General features: G+C 40.5%; 3 protein-coding genes across 3 annotated transcripts in view; 2 read left to right on the top strand and 1 right to left on the bottom strand.

The window, feature by feature from the left end:
• The window catches only part of LOC135494236 (zonadhesin-like), a 46,547-nt gene extending 41,800 nt beyond the window's left edge, over positions 1–4,747 (top strand). The window contains exons 27-34 of the mRNA XM_064782082.1: positions 496–546; positions 1,287–1,457; positions 1,773–1,883; positions 2,044–2,196; positions 2,406–2,516; positions 2,993–3,142; positions 3,643–3,744; positions 4,492–4,747. Of these exons, the coding sequence (XP_064638152.1) occupies positions 496–546; positions 1,287–1,457; positions 1,773–1,883; positions 2,044–2,196; positions 2,406–2,516; positions 2,993–3,142; positions 3,643–3,744; positions 4,492–4,631 (989 nt within the window). The 3' untranslated portion in view covers positions 4,632–4,747. The remainder of the gene's footprint in view (positions 1–495; positions 547–1,286; positions 1,458–1,772; positions 1,884–2,043; positions 2,197–2,405; positions 2,517–2,992; positions 3,143–3,642; positions 3,745–4,491) is intronic.
• Positions 1–17,217, bottom strand: part of LOC135494239 (Na(+)/H(+) exchanger beta-like) — a 333,142-nt gene that overhangs the window by 109,327 nt on the left and 206,598 nt on the right. The gene's annotated exons all lie outside the window — the stretch shown is intronic.
• On the top strand, positions 8,147–9,447 carry LOC135495069 (nuclear apoptosis-inducing factor 1-like). Its single transcript, XM_064783485.1, has 2 exons — positions 8,147–8,623; positions 9,040–9,447. The coding sequence occupies exons 1-2, from the start codon at positions 8,147–8,149 to the stop codon at positions 9,445–9,447; spliced, it is 885 nt and encodes a 294-aa protein (XP_064639555.1).

Here is a 17,217-nt window from a genome sequence, read left to right as displayed (position 1 = left end):
GCATTAACCCTTAATTTAACTGATGTTATTATGACACGTCGCTTCAGAATTTATTGAGATACAGTTCTTATTTCGAGAAAAACTGATATAAAAATTAGTTGCTCAATAAGAAAGGCATCAGTTATGTCTCCTTAGCTGATATATTACCTGGAATTTGATAGCATCCAGACAGCTCGGAAAGTTTGCATGACTTGTGAAATCAAGTCTCTGAAGAAAAACACTTTTGAGAGATGTTTTCCTTACCTTTCTCCTTTTCTTCCTTTTCTTCATATGCGTTAAGCGCCTACCTTGTTTTTTCTCACTTTTCTTCATGCGCAAAGAGACTAGCTCCACCTTTGACAGAACAGGCAGATACCATTCCCTTGATCCAAGGAAACCATAGAATCTACTGCAGAACAAGCAGTTTTGTCTGTGTATTCCCGATCTAAAACTTAGCTTTTTGGTTTTAGATTTTGTCCTTTTTTGCTATTATTCAAAATTCAATTTTGTTTTTAGGTTGTGGTACAGGAGAAAAATGGCATGGAGCAACTAACAAATGTTATCAAGGTAATAATCTAAAAAAACAGTTACTGGAAAAATCTGATGGATTATATTGTATCCATTTGTGCTTAGCATTAATTAAGTTAAATGGTTTTAACCGATGATGTATCTAGAAAGAACAAAATATCATGCTGTGCATTATTGGTATCTTTGCCCCTGCACTCGTTGCCGTACTTCAACAACGGAAGCAGCTGCACCATTTCAAAATGGACACAAATATATCAAGGCGGATGTTGAGATCAGGGACTTATCACAGATCCCGTACCGTATATACGGATGGAAATGAAACAAATATCGTACTCTTTCTACTGAGTTTTATCCGTATACGTAATCGTATGTAGGATCCTTGATATGTCACAGATCTCAACCACCCTATTACTGTGTACCATGTTTACCCGAGCGTTATGATAATAGTAATAATACTGTTCAAGTCTTAGCGCTTCAAACGTCAGCTGCTCAAAGCGCTTCCGAAGTGTCATTTGAAAAGTAACGTCTTTAAATTTGACACAAAGCTGTTCTTGTCCAAGTATTTCATATTTTCCGGGGTTGTGTTCCACAGCTTTTGCTGCAACAACAGCGAAGCTGCGGTCCCCATAGACAGTTTTGTTTTTGGTGCGGATGTAAACTACCAGGCATTTTGAGACTATTGATCTCGTTGACCGTGAAACATGTTTATGTGATAGAAGTGAATTTACATATTGGCCCGAGGGTTAGTGTTGACTATCTGCATTCATTTTTTTCTTCAGATCCCATGTATCCAACGACGACGGAAGGAAATGCCGGGGGAGCTGGTTGTGTCATACCATTCTTGTTTGGTGGAAAATGGCAGGAGGACTGCGTCCCGGGAGCAAATAATAAGAAATGGTGTGGTACTACTGAGAATTACGATCAGGACAAAAAGTGGGGTTATTGCTCAGGTATAAATGAATAATATGACTGTTTATTGCCTAGCTTTTGGGAAAGTGAAAAATTCGTGCTACAATTACGAATATAACCGACGGTTAGGATTACAAACGTAGTTTAAGCTGTTCAGCGACCCGAGTTCAATCTCTGGGCGGGGTTGAAAGTGCCAGAAATAGGCAGAGTTGTAGTTATGCCTTATCAATATAAATCACGCCCAGCTGACCATGGTCATTCCTTAACAGTTAAGGAATGACAGTTACTGTCTCGTCTGTTGCTACTGATCGGTCCTTGTTCATTGAGTTAGGTTTATCTTTTTCTTCCTGTTTTAGCTGCCTGTCGAACAAGTGCTGGTTTGGTCAAAATGGCTGGTGACGCCTGGACAGAGGGCAAGGAAAAGGTATTTTGTAACACTGATGGATCAATTGGCAAGATCACTGGAGGTAGGTTCATTTAGGGCTTCAAGAGAAGGATATGATTTCATAGTCTGAACCAAAACCTTTTTCAGAAGTTCTGTGCCATCGGGCGACTTTTATATACATGTAGCTATATACATATTTCAGGAGTTTTCTTTCAATTTAACTTGCAAGTTATTTATTCCAGATTACCCAAGTACAACTGGTGGTACCGGGGGTGGTGCAGGTTGTGTCTTCCCGTTCTTAGACGGCACTGTTTACCGTGGATCTTGTCAGCCTTACAATGGCCAGCGTTGGTGTGGAACTGTCAAGGATGGTACAAAATGGGGATATTGTCCAGGTGAGACGACCAATGCTACAGTGTACTTTCGGCATGTACAGACACCATGATCCTAAAACATGTGTAAAATAGCACTTATTGTTATATTGTTACTTTAGAGCAACACATGTTGGGCAAATCTCAAGTTGGATGAAGTTAAAAGAATGGGTTGCAACCATTGCGCGATTTTAGCTTTTTGGCTGCGCATGATTTACCATATTTATTTTCAGTTTCTTGTACGACCCAGAAAGGTGAGAGAAAGATAGTTGGCGAAAGCTGGGTGTTTGAAAAGAAGAAGTATTTCTGTGATCAGAATGCTGAAGTCTTCGTAATTAAAGATGGTAAGGATATTATACTCTGATACCGGTATCTCACAAAATCCAAGGACATCATCTAACTTCAATACAAAACAACGAAGAGAGCCTTTCTATTGAGATAAACAAAACCATTTTTCTGCAGAATTTTATGTTACAGACGAGTTTTGCTTGCGGTATTATAACTAAAAAAACACATAAATATTTCCAACTGTCAAATAGCAAATTCAAGGAACATCGTTTTGAAGCGATATTAATTGATGGACGAGATTCTTCAAGGGGTTATCTTTTTTCCTTTGCGGCCGATCTAGTGTGCGTGTGTGAGTTGTGGAGCACATGTCGACTAGTCTTCTAAGTGACGACGTGCGTGTATTCGACCAAGGATGAGTAATCCATTACGGTCTGATGTTTCTCACTAGGATGCTTAGGGCCTATTTCTTGCCTTGGCCACAGACAAAAACACGCATGAATTGTACTATACTTCAGTAATCATTTTTTTCCAGAAAATATCAATACGAAAGCCGGTGGCAAGTGCGTGTTTCCATTTAAGTACAACGGCAAGTACTACGGAGGATGTACAGGCAGCAATCCATGGTGCGCCACAACGCCAGATTACGATACAGATGCAAAATGGGGATATTGTCATTTAATAGGTTTGTATACACTCTGTGCTAAGGATAATCAATCGTTTAATGGATAACTTGGTCATGGGATTTAAAGTTGAACAGAATAATGTGCCAGTGCCTAGCTACTACTCCACACAATTATGCTGCCACGTGTGCTGTGTCACTCTGACGGTTTTGGACAAGGGTTGCAAACTTCTCTCTTCGGTTACATTAAATTCTAGTGAAGTGTTTGTTGCAATTTAACGATATTCCAACAAACCTCATCAGAGAAGTCGGTAACATGCTGGAATCCACTTTCGCATGAAAAACCAACATGTCTGCCAAATAATGTGTCCCTCAAATATCAATCGGTTACAAGCTATCACATTTTCTTGAATCATTTACAAATGAATGAGGTTAATAGTTATTCTGAAACACTTTTAAAGAATATTAGTCTTTTTGATCCGATGATGACATCTACATGTAGTCGTGCTTTTGGGCTCTTTTTGTGGAGTGTAAAATACATATTAGGTTGTTGATAATTTCAGCTACATGCCTGACGCAGGATCAAAAGCAAGTGACAGCCGGCGAAACATGGTCAAGTGGAGGGATGGAATATTCATGTGGAAGAGATGGAAAAGTTAGGAAAAGTAAGAAAGACCTAATTTGGAGTTAATGTGAGGGTAATTTTCCGGTCGTTCCACGTTAGCCGATATTTCTCCCTGAAAAGTGCTACGCCATTTGGTCTAAAAGCCAAGGTTGTTTACAAGTTGCAGTGTCCCTGTGATAGAAACATGTCGTACATCGGTAAGTCAAAGCGACACCTGGCAACCAGATCGGCGGAGCTTGTTTCGGGTCGATTGGCCGTCTCTGACCACTTGGAATTTTGCCCAACATGCAGGAAGAATGCTGACCTGAACACTTTTTCCATCTTAGCAACTGCTAACACCGACTTCCAATGAAGAATCAAAGAAGCATTATTTATCAAAGCAACAGACCACCGTAAAATAGACAATAATCACAGCTTGAGTCTGCATTCTTCCTGAATGTTTACTTAAACATGTACATATACTACGGTGTAATTATTCTATTATTCTGCCTTTCACACATCTGCCCACACAATCCTATTATTATGCTTGTTTGTGAACTGGCAGTATAAATATCTGTATTGTACGCTTTGTCTTTCATTATGACCTGAATATGGCTGGACAGGTCTAGCCGAAAACGTTTGTCATGTGTTGTTAAGAAATCGTGAAAAATGAGAACTCTGGTTCTATTAATTTGTTCGTACCTGTGGTACTATATCATAATAATAATCTCGCCAACATTATAGCATGGTTTGTCAGCACAATCTACCTTTAAGCTGTTCTCGTAATAACAAAATCCTTTCGTTTCAGACGTGACGACATCCGCTGGTAACTGTCTCTTCCCGTTCAACTACAAAGGCTCCACTTATGAGGCGTGTACGGAGGTTGCATCGGCTGGTAAACCCTGGTGTTACGTCGACGCATCCGAGTCAGCGTACGGCTATTGCTAGACCATATACTCTAACCACTGACCCATATTCCTCTATTTTTCTGTACTAGTAACTGCAATATGTACCAGCAAATACCAATGTATGAAAAACACATTGGTTAAATGTGTATCCTTTCGATTATCTCTAATAAATATCATTCTAAGCATACACAATTTTTTAATTATTTGTTTTTGATACAGATTAAAGGCCGAGTGTTTGATATCACTCTCGAGTGTCATAACACAACATTGGATGATCATGTTAGGCTGTTGTCGGATATCGCTAACTCTACAGACCTCTTGGTAGTTTTTTTTACTTAGCGTGGGTTACTTCGGAGCTAAATGTTACGGATTCGTAATTCGTGGGATCTAATGGCGATCAGGTCGGCGAAAGCCTAAGGCCTGGCCACATTATACGATTCTGCATGTTGCGACCCAACAGTCTCATCGGCTGGGAAGCTTGCGATGAATAAGTAGTACGACGAGAGTGTCTACACTATACGATTGCATCAACCAACTGATCGAAATATGCCAAATCTCAATGAGACGGTCTTCACGTTCATCAGTCCAGAAGTCTGCCATATATACTTCTTTTCAAAATAGTAAAAGGCTTGCCTGATTTATAGTGACTCGATCAACTGCTGTAATCGAGGAGTTTCCTAACATTGGATATTGAAGGACTTTTAAAAACAAAAATTATGTATGTATATCTTTTTAAAATAACTGGCAGAGAGTAGTGCCTAAAGTGAGTCTCGACGCCAAAATCGAGAAATATCGCTACATGTAATTTTAATTATGAAAACTGACTCGAAATCGACTCGAAGAGAGACTCGACTCGAGAAGAGAGTATGATATGGGGCATGTAGTTGGGTATTCAAAAAAGTGCTGGATTTCCTGGATTGTGACTCATGAATCGCCACCGCCTGGATGGCTTGTCAAATTCCAGGTTGACCGATATTAGCTTGATAGGGTTACAACTCCGCGATCCAGCATCCTTCCCCAACGAACTGCCATATACTTACCTGTTGGTGTCTTGTAAGCGTGATCGTGTTCATCAAAGTAACAAAGTCATACGAGCGCGAATTCTCGATTATGCATTACCTCTTAATATTTTTCTCTTTGAAAGAGAGCTTATAAGATCTTGAATGTCTGCAACAGTTCTACTACACCCATATGGTTTCTCTTATTGATAAGCGGTGAGAATTACGACCACAAACGTTATGAAACCTGACAAGTTGTGATCAGCGGGTACTCATTGTCTCATGTACAAAGGGCCTGTTCTATAGGTGTAATAGGCCTATGTGTAACCGGATTGATAGCGTCGACACAGTTTGCATATCACAACTACCTTATATGCCGACAGATTCATGCTCCAAAACATGCAACTGACCTCAAATTCGCTGTGGTCCGATGGACTTTTCTGAAGGTTTCTGAAATTCGACAGTGTTGTTTTCGTTCTGCGCGTTTATCGCTGATCGTCAGGTTTATCGACAAAATTCAGGGGCATAGACCCATCCTCGGCACCCAGTGGTTTTCCATATGCTCCAGCTCTCGCTATTACAAACCCCTGGGGAAATCCATGCCCTTCAGACGGATTGTAGCGGTAGAAAAAAAGCGCTCAATCAGAGCGTCGGTTGTATTTGAGTCTTGAAAATTCGTAAACCACGGACCCAGGAATTAATGCTCTCAGATGCATTATCAATTGTATAGTCTTTTGCGCCATAGGGCTCGGGTCCGAGGTAGGTTAGTTAAATTTCAAAGATGGCGTCGCTTGTAGAATTTGATCGGATAGAGAAGAAAATATGCGAAATATTTCACGTTTTAGAGTTAACTGACTTTCAGAGAAAGGCAATTAAGTCCAGTATGAATGGAAAGGATGTTTTGGTTGTGTCAAAAAAGAGTCCTCGAAAAAATGTAAACACTACTACGCCATGATGACAGATAAAACCACATGTTTGCGAGGGTCAAAGGTCAATCAGCGCCATTAAACGCGTATTTTCATTAGCTGCTATTTGTAGAACATCCGGGTATTTATGAAAATTCTGAATTTTTCAGTGCTGTTCCTTCGTATTGCGCGCACCCCGCTGCAAATTTATTTCATTACTTAATTAAAACACAATTACACGTCTACACAATGTTTAACAGCATAGAATCGATGAAGTATGAAACGATTTAACGATAGGATTATCTTAAACTTTATTCATATACATTTTATTGTCATATAAAACACTATATATACATACATTACGCACAGTGTATCAGGTTATCAGAACAGCCACCCTTCGCTGTCGATTTTAATGGATTTTCTCAGGGTTTTGTATGGGACGTAGGAGTATCAAAAACCTGAAGCTCAGGATGGCATAGACCATGATGTGCACAGTACTTCGTCCCCTTGGGTGAATACCCACATACTGTACTTGAGTGTGTGGTTGTCAAGATAACATGTATGGTGACTACGTCCCAAACATTGCATTTTCCTAGGACCAGGGCAATACACTTTGAGGAAATCAATATGAGTTCAAAACAGGCTGCAAAGTAACAGTAAATCACGAGTGTGCCATGATATATAAAAAAATTGTTGGACCATCATCCATCAAAGTATTAAGACAGCATTTCTGCTCCAATATGCATCATATTGACATGTGCACTGATGCATAGTTAAAACGGTGACTATTTTATATCTATCATTCTGGACAAAGATTTACTGCAATTGTTATCACAGCTATATATAAAGACTGATAGATCTCACTAAACATTCTACATTCCCGAAAAGTATTTCAGCAGCAAAAATGTATGCAATAAAGTTGCAAGGCTGCATGAAAGCAAAATAATCTATAAACATATCCTTTTATTTTGACTGACTTCTCGCTATAAACAGGAATAAATATTCTCGTTAGTTGCATTTAAAAGACTCGAAGATTTTCAGGAAATTGCGACCGATATATTTTGTTCGAGCGTTCTTGCTGCGTACATTCGTGTGTATCGCACATGCAATACACGTGCAATATGGACGCCGATACTAGCAGAAATAATATGCTTGCATATCATGTCTGTTTTTTGGAGAATGTTCACAGGCGGCCGATACCCAGATTTCCAAGTGAGTATTGATCTGACAGTTAACCCTAACTCTATCAAACAGCACTACTACACCGTCGGGGCAGAGTGATGCACACCATCAAATCATACGAAGACAACATGCTGCGATTATTTCTTATAACTCGTCAGCAAACAATCGAAAATTACATTTGTCTATTCAGATAACCATTCTGGGGCCTTATTCACCAACTTCACGCAACGCAAGCAAATTTGCGTGCACGCAACTGACAGTTGCGGGGAACCGCAACTTGCGTTGCGTCGTAGTCACAAAACTAGACACAATGTTAAGTTGTCCACGCCAGTATAAGTGACCGCGCAAATGGTTATGTAACCGTGAATGCCTCTAAGAATTGGCCATTCTGCATGTAACTATTTTGCGGTAAGCAGGGTAATCGCCGTGTCTTAGGCCTACGGTACTGTATAGCCCTACATTATTGAGTCATGTCTTCTGCCAAGCAGAAACGAAAGGCGAATTTTTCGGAAACAGAGAAAAGGGTGCTGTTGAGTGATGTTGAAAAATACTACTCCATAATAAACGGGAAGTTCGGTGATTCTGTGACTATGCAGAGGAAAAACGAAACGTGGAAAAAGATCACCGATCACGTAAATGCTGCATCGACATGTCTTCGGACTGTAGACGAAATTAAAAAGAAGTGGGAGGATCTTAAAACACGAACCAAGAGAAAAGCCACTGGTATTAAAAAGACTGTGAACGAAACTGGTAATGTGCCGTTAAAGGATACGCCTGTCGAACAACTAACGGACGTCGAGAACCGGATTGTCGGCCTGCTGGGGGTTATACGAACCCAGGGAATTGATGGTGGGATAGATACGGATGTACCAAAGGATAAACCAGTTGCCAGAAAGCCAACAACTCTGGTTCAAGAGAACGAGGAGGACACTGATGACGAAACTCAGGTAAGTAAAAGGTGACCGATTTAATGGGTGGGATGAATAACGACTAGTAAATGCGTTTACTTCAGTTTTACACAGTGAAGCCTTATACATTTGTACAGCAGAAATGAAGTAAACGCATTTACTAGTTTTTATTCATCCCACCCAATAAAGACCTCATTGCGTGTGATGAAAGGCAAACTTTAGGCGAACTTTTTTTATTGTTTACTCTCCTTTTTCTCAAGCCGATGATACAGTAAATTAGAAAAAGAAGGAAAGAAGTTCAACATTTATAAACAACAATCAAAACACTTTATTTTTTATTAAACTCAATAGAACAAGCAAATAACATGAAAAGGCTTCCACAACAAAGAACACTTGGGCATAGTCCGGATTATAGAGGCTTTATCAAAACTGAACATAAAATGCATTTTTTACAGGACATGTTTGACTCGGCGGTTACCGAAGACGATTATGACTTATTGGCTCAAAGTCATAGGCCACGGTCGACATCTACGGCTACATCCAAAAGACAGAGAACTCCGTCTCCCATCCCATCAACATCCGCCAGAAACAAAAGAACCACTGGTCATGCTGGTACTACAGTAGTATCGGAGCAATTGCTCGCAATTGAAAAGGAGCGGTTGGATGTCGAGAAAAAACGACTCCAGTTGGAGGAACGACGTCTTGACGTAGAGATGAGACGACTCCGTATTGACGAGGCACGCTGGCAACAAGAACGCGACGCGGCAACTCGTCATTCCACCGATGAGCACAGAGTGAAACGCCCTGCTGTTAGCCATACATGTACCACATCAGACGAGTTCACTAACTTATCATCTTTCTAACTGTAGATGTACACGACACCAATAAATTTCCCAGCTTTCAACTGTGTCAGCTATAATAGTACTTCTAGTACATACAGTTAATTAAAGTAAATGTGAACTTAAACTAGTTTCGTGTTTCATCACTAACTTGTGTTGGAAATATTAAAACTTTGCCTTTTTGGGGGCTACTTGGTGACATAAACAAGATGAACATGAAAGACATTGCGTAGTTTTTTTAAAATGGTTATTCTATCAACAGTATTATTTTTGATTAAACTCATTGATTAGAACATAAAATAAAGTACTGTTGATGGAATAGCTTCTTTTTAAATGGACGCGATTTTGTTATCTGCATGTGGCAAACTAGCCCCCATAAGGCACAGTTTTACGGTATTTGAAAGTTTGAAGGTTCAAAGGCGATTTAATGATTACTTCTTAATGAAGAATTATCATGCTTATACGGGGTGTCCCAGAAAGTTTGCCGGTAATGTATTTAGGTAAAATCGAAAATTTACGCCTAGGGAGTTATAAAGTGGGGGAACCGAATGGGGAATATGAAAACTTTTTTCAGTTTAATACACAAACGATATAATAGTAAATTTGCACTTTACTGAAATGATTTGTCGAATGAAGATAAGAAATAAATATGTGAAACTGTTGAACCCGACCAACTTTCTGAGACACCCTGTATAGATACATCAGTATCATGCTATTCGACCTTAATTTGCAAAGTGGTTTCTGATTATCCCATTTCTTATTATTTCACCATCGTTTGGGTTATTCGGAAGAGGAGGGTTCACGTCATTGTCTGGGTTGTCGTCCACATTTGGGGGTGCATTAGGCTGAAGGGGCACACCATTTTCCTCACATATGTTTGCAAAACAGCTGTAGCAGTAATGACTTTTAAGCATCTCTCTGGTCTCAGTGTTAGAGCTCCACCTGAAATAAGAAATAAAGAAAACTGCATTTTTGTCGAAGATTGTTAGTTCGGGCACAAACCGTATCGGTTAATTTGGTGAAGATGACGCATATGCTCTCAACACCTTTGTTAAAAAAATATACTGTTCAAAAGTACTTTTTGTATAGCTGCAGAAAGATCAGCTGGTAAAAACCTAGTGATCACCTTCGACACTCATAAGTGAAACTTAATAATAAACTGATGAAAATTTACGTCGCAGTTGAGCATTTGCACGAAGATCTGTTTAATTGCTTGCGCCTAAACTACAGGGTTACCCAATAAAATGTCCAAAAGCTAATGGATTTGGACATTTTATTGGGTCATCCTTTGTACAGAAACATATTCAAACTAGTAAGAAAAATTAGAATGACGGAAAGTTTTACCATTTCGGTGAAGGCATAACCACCTCATTTTCCATCTGCCAAATATCCCTTCAATCTTCTGTCGAGTCCTTCTGTGATTCCTGTTATAACTCCTTTCCGCTTCGTCTCTAGGGTGCTGGATAGGGGTAAGAAGCCAAGGGCGCAGCGGATATGCACGGTCTCCGAGCAGCTGGCCAACGGGAAATTCTCCATGCTCAAAACGTGTGCTAAGGTGACAATTATTCCAGATAAATGCATCATGAGTAGCCCCAGGCCATCGGGCTACCAAATTTGTGAACTTCATGTCACTATCACATATGCCCTGAACGTTTATTGCATGAGAATGCTTTCTTGAAACATATGCATCTTCATGTAATGATGGTGTCACGATTGGCACAAGACTTCCATCAACACAACCGATCACATTAGGAATGCGACGACGCGGACTATAGAAGCCTTCTTTAATGGCTTGTAGTCTATCTGGATGTCTAGGGAAGGTAATGACGTTTGGAGCGACTGCAGTGAGGGCAGTTGCTACCCTCAGAATTATACGGGAAACCGAGCTCTGAGAAATGCCACAGAGGTCACCACTCACATACTGAAAGTTTCCATTGGCAAAGTATCGCAATGCACACAGTACTTGTAACGTGGGAGGAATCGCATCGTTTCGCCGTGTGGGATGGTCTAAGTCATTCCCTATCATGTCCACCACTTCAAGCAACACATGTCGTGGCATGCGATATCGTTTGATCATGTCTACGTCATCGTACAATTCCAAAGGATGAATACGGTCCCTAATGATGCGATTTCGGCGTAAAGCCCTCCTGTTTTCGTCTTCGAGCAGCAATGCGACAGCCATTTTGCGTGCACTCATCTGATTTGCGGGAGATATTTCAGATCCGCAAGCTGCGGGGGGGAGATGCGTAAAAAATTGCGTGCTCGTAATTTGCGCCTGCTTTATGAATCCGACTTGCGTGCACGCAAGCCACTTGCGGGCACGCAAGTAGCTTGCGTAAAGTTGGTGAATAAGGCCCCAGTTTATGGTAGACGGTAATAAAGGCACTGGAAAAAAAGGCACTGGAAAAAAAGGTACGGAAAAAAGGCACTAGGTAAAAAAGGCACTGGAAAAAAAGGCACAGGAAAAAAAGGCACTAGGAAAAAAGGCACTAGGAAAAAAGGCACTGGAAAAAAAGGCACTAGGAAATCACTATACTAGGTAAAAAAGGCACTGGAAAAAAAGGCACCAGGAAATCTCTAGGTGAAAAATTCACCTCGGCCCAAAATTCATATGAGGTGCCCCCCCCCGTGCATTTCTATATGTGTATGTGTTTTTTTGTTAGTTTTTTTCTCTAGGTAAAAACCTGCAAACCTGCCCCAACCCGTTTTAGTTCACATGGGTGAGCTCCGGGGGTGATTTCATGTCATCATGTCTTAGCATCGTCGCTTACTTTTTGACACTCTTGTGATAAACTATTGTATCTTGTAGAAATAGGTTATTGGTGAGGGAACCCTGAATCTAATTTGATTAAACTACTCGACCAAATCGGATGATCTTTGTATCATTTTTTATAAGGATTCCCTGCCTATCCAAGCTAGTTTTTCTGGTCGGAGGGTACTGAAAATAGGCTATTCCGTTTTTTTTCTGGTGCCATTTTTCCTGGTGCCTTTTTTCCAGTGCCTTTTTTACCCAGTGCCTTTTTTACCTGGTGCCTTTTTTTCCAGTGCCTTTTTTTCCAGTGCCTTTTTTTCCTAGTGCCTTTTTTTCCTAGTGCCTTTTTTTACAGTGCCTTTTTTCCAGTGCCTTTTTTACCTAGTACCTTTTTTTCTGTACCTTTTTTCCAGTGCCTTTTTTTCCAGTGCCTTTATTACCTACATTCGCAGTTTATGGCCGGCAATTACGGCATGGGATTGTCCTGATTGGCTTAATTAACAACAAAAATAGTGCAATTGGAAAATAGTACTTGCGGCCCGACTTATCAGGACACCAGGATTGCGTGGTAAGGGTTAGCGGGGTTAGCACTAAGAACACATTACATAACGCACGTCCACATGATGTTGGAATGACATGTCGATCAATTAAGCGCCTCCTCTATGAGGATTGGTCATATTGGCAATGTAGAATATGCAGCCTACAAGATTCACCGTTCCGTGCCTTTTCCCTGTTGGTTTATACTCAGCTAAAACAGCAGCCTGTGTTATCACATTAAATATATGTGCTGCCTTTAAATACCAACTATTAAAATTCGTTTAGAAATTTGAAAATATAATCTGAGTTTCGATGCAATGAATATTGTGTAAATATACGCATTGAATATAACTTTAAACAACGTCGTTGTGTAGACTGATATACAAATAATATAAAAGCCAAGTTTCTCGTGTGCATAATGTGACTACACTAAAGAAGTTTTTATTTAATTACACCTGCAACAAGAAAATACAATGCACACGAACGGCGTTTATTACAACAGCATGCGAACATGTCCAAATAATCACGAAAGGAAATAATTTAGTGTCTCCCTCGTTTCATTTAAATTGGCATTTCACTGATCGAGGCAATGCCTATTTCCGAAATGAAAAGGACACGCTTTCTGCATTGGCAATAAGCATGAAACAAGTTGTACATCGGAACTGCCAGGTGAACGTCTTGTGATCAATCCGATATATCGTATTCCTGTTTGAGGATTCACGAAATATGTGCGACATTTAGATTTATCGGCTGCATGTGATGAGAGAAGACCATTGCATAGTTCACATGTGCCCCGCCCAGTAACTGGACACACCAGCGCGAATAAAATGGACTCGAATTGTTTTTTTCGTAGAAATTTATATCAAGTATGTATTTACATATTAGGAAGTTCTAAAAGTGAGTTATAAATTTTTGAAAGAACGAACGTGATCGATTTAGAGCTACCTGTCACCTAGCTGCTAGTAGTGAATTCCTATCGGAATAACATGGATAAAGCGACGTTACCGACTGCTATACCCAGGTAAAACGGCCGCCTAATGGGTCGAAGACATTTTAAAATATAAAGGGTGAAGTTAAATTAGGTAAGCTGCGCTTGAAAATAACTTTTCAATAATATATTCACAATAAGCATGATAAGTCTAAACAAAGAACACAGACGATAACCCTGCCACTTACCGTGTTGATGTTTTGTACATTGTTATCCATGTTATAGGCCTATGGTGTCTTCATAAATTCGATCAAAATGTAATTTCTGGATCATTGCACATCACACATATGAATGACTGGCAGTTCTATATCAATATCCAGTCCAAAAGACCATTGCTTTGTAGATTGCTTTCCCTTTATCAGCATAATCTGGTGAGATATGCCTCCTGGTGGTACGACGTCAGTTGACGAGACTACTGGCGTTAAACCAAGTGAAGCTATTGACACAACGGTCTTGTCCGCCCCTTCACATCACGACTAATGCATACAGCGCACAACTCTGTAGAAACTCCATCTGGCGCTTGTAGGACACGATTACATGTTTGGTATTGATTGCAGCAAATACACCATTATTGTACTGGTACTTCTCAATGTAGAATTGTCACTTGGTTTTTCATAACAGAAATATTGATTGTGGTGGTACAGGTCGGTGGAGACATGTGAGAGACATGAAACAGGTGGGAGGATGCCGCCAGCAGGGCCTACCTAATATCTTGCCACACGTTGAAACAGAGTAATCAAAGGAAGGAACGGACAAAGAGGACCCGGGGCACAATCTGCAGTCATGGAAGCGGGGATGATCCTCAGGCCATTCCAACAGGTGAGAGACCTCTGTGTTGGAAAACGCATTTGGCCTGAGCTGCGTATGTGGGGAGGCTAGCAATACATTTGAATAGGCGAAACAGGAATAGGCGAAACAGGAAATAGGAGAAACAGGAATAGGCGAAACAGGAATTAGGCGAAACAGGAAGTAGACGAATCAAGAATAGGCGAAACAGGAATTAGGCGGAACAGGAATAGGCGAATAGGCGAAACAGGAATAGGCGAAACAGGAATAGGCGAAACAGGAATAGGCGAAACAGGAATACACCGAAAATACAGGTATCTCGCATTTGGTTCAAAATAAGGTGTTATCTAGCTGATCGGACATGCCTCCATGGGTAGGCCTACTGCAGCAACAAGCGCTGTTTTACACGGTCTTATTTTGTTGTGGACAGCAATACGACTGGGAATTAACAGTATTATGTACTTTTAGTACACGTATTACTGCTAAGTGGAAAAACAGTTTCGGTCCTTTTTCTCGATCAGTAGATATCAGGCGTAATACGATAAATATCAATCGGTTTTCGTCTCTCGAAACTTGTAGCAAGCAAAAATCCGCTCGGGTCGAAGGCTAAATCTGCCCAGATATTCACAGATATAATGATCTCACTTCGCGCATAGGGAGTCTTATACTCGGAGAGTTTCAGCCCAGATATTACTGGAAGAAAGTTGCCGTCACATGTCAATGGGATCCCAACTAAGTACCACAAGTTCGCCTTGTCATTTGCCATTAATATAATGCGGTGTCCTATATTGTCGAAGACCATTGCGCCAAACATAACCCACTTCGATATCGCTCTCGATGTCACCTTTCTGTAGCCATCTGCTCGTCTGATCTGGTAAACTTCTAGATAGGATGAGTAGATCATCATATAGATTTCGCCAGTAGACGGATCATCACACGTGTTGAATTTCAAGTTGTAACGAGGGTGCCACTGGCCGACGACCCAGCGCCTCGTTTTAAGGTTTAGGTTACCATTATTGCCGACGCCACTGTACGGATAATGAAAGAATGAAAAACGCCAGCTCTTCCTATTAGGCCGTTTGAAATGAAGTACCACCTGTCCCTGATCTTTGACTTCGATATATTCAAACACGGTCAATATGAAACTCTCCTGCTCATTCTTCTTACAAGGGGCAAGTGAGCAAATTTTAGGAACTTTCGCGTACAAGTTTCCATTATTTCTAAAGACCAACCATTCCTTCGTGTCCATGTCTAAACCAGTGATAAGTTTTCCACGAAGACATTACGTCGTTTTTGTTTTACCGAGAAAATAGGTGCTTAACAACATAGCGGGACCAATCAGGCTCAGTCTTCACATATCCGACGGCAAATACTCGTAGCTTTGTTTTATCAAACATTTCCACCAGAGCAATTGTTTTATTATATCTGAAAAAGGCCAGGTAATTGTACTGCCACCTACAGACACACTTCGCTTTGCTTTCCCCAGTGGCCGGCGACCAGGAGGTGACACTCTTCAATATTTCAGTCATACACAGCCCTGAAACAGTCCTTAGACTCACTACGTTCTACTCGTTTTACCTGCGAGGAGTTCACTCAGCTATTACTGTTCCACAATCCTTCTTGAAATACCTTGTCATTTTTTCAAAGCAAATGAGAACAGGCAACATGATTTCGAAGCTTTATTCTCTGAATCCGATACATGAAGTTCAAAATCAGATTATGACCTTGAAGCAACCCAATGAGAACTTTATTTATGTATTTGGCAATCCTCAAATTGCATTTGCACTGCCTATTTCTAAATTCGCATTGAATGTACATATCAAGCATGCAGTTCAAGTTGTGTGCGCACAAACAAAAAACATCACCCCAAATTTAGAAATGAAACTTAAACAGTTAACTGTTGATATTAAGTTTAAACGGCGACTAAAATGGATACAAATTCTGTTGAACAAATTTGGCAACATTTTCCATGTTCAAGTTTCCGGCTCAAAGAATCGCCAGGTTCTCTTGGAATCAGTTCATTTATATGAAGTTAACGTCTAGACTCTAAATATTTAGTGCGGCGATGCTTCTCTCTAGTCAGTTAGTCATGATGCAATCGGAAAACTTCGCGTGTCATAATTTATGCTCGGGAATGTTCGGGGTAACTGCTCGGCAGTACGATGGCTGCCGACAAGGGATTCTTCAATCAAGCCAGACTATTCCTAATTTGCGGGGCTAAAATGAACTGTCACACATGGCAAGTTACATGTACCCTAAGGGAATCTTTCCATGGCATTCAAAGTCAAAGCTATCGGTGACGTTTAACAGTTCTTACAACTGCATGCATTCTCTCCAAAGAACTTCCCGTCCCTTCGTTATAATCTTCACAGCAGAGGATCCATTCTGCCTCCGTTCACCATAGGTATTTATGCTATTATCTGGTGAGTTGGTGTCTCTTAAACAAAACGATGAGTCTCCAACCAGTAAGCTTCAAGTTTATCGATCGGTAGGTGTAAATTACGTACTATTATACAAAACGGCATTCCTTGCTGTGAATTATGAAATGTCGTTCACGAACACTGGAAAGAATCTGAACCTTTTAAAAGAGGAAGGGAGTGTTTTTAGCTTTTATCTGTATAACTACGTCACGGGTGAAATCAAAGGTCACTGTATCTCACCGATCTCTGAAACATGTCTTCAAGTGCATGTCCAACGTCGTTTGTTTGCACTTTACGGGCAATTTGGCACC

This window comes from Lineus longissimus, chromosome 10 (assembly GCF_910592395.1).
Source record: "Lineus longissimus chromosome 10, tnLinLong1.2, whole genome shotgun sequence".
In the NCBI taxonomy this organism is placed as follows: domain Eukaryota; kingdom Metazoa; phylum Nemertea; class Pilidiophora; order Heteronemertea; family Lineidae; genus Lineus; species Lineus longissimus.
The sequence above is the reverse complement of the archived record's forward strand: the minus strand, read 5'-3'. Positions and strand labels throughout refer to the sequence as shown.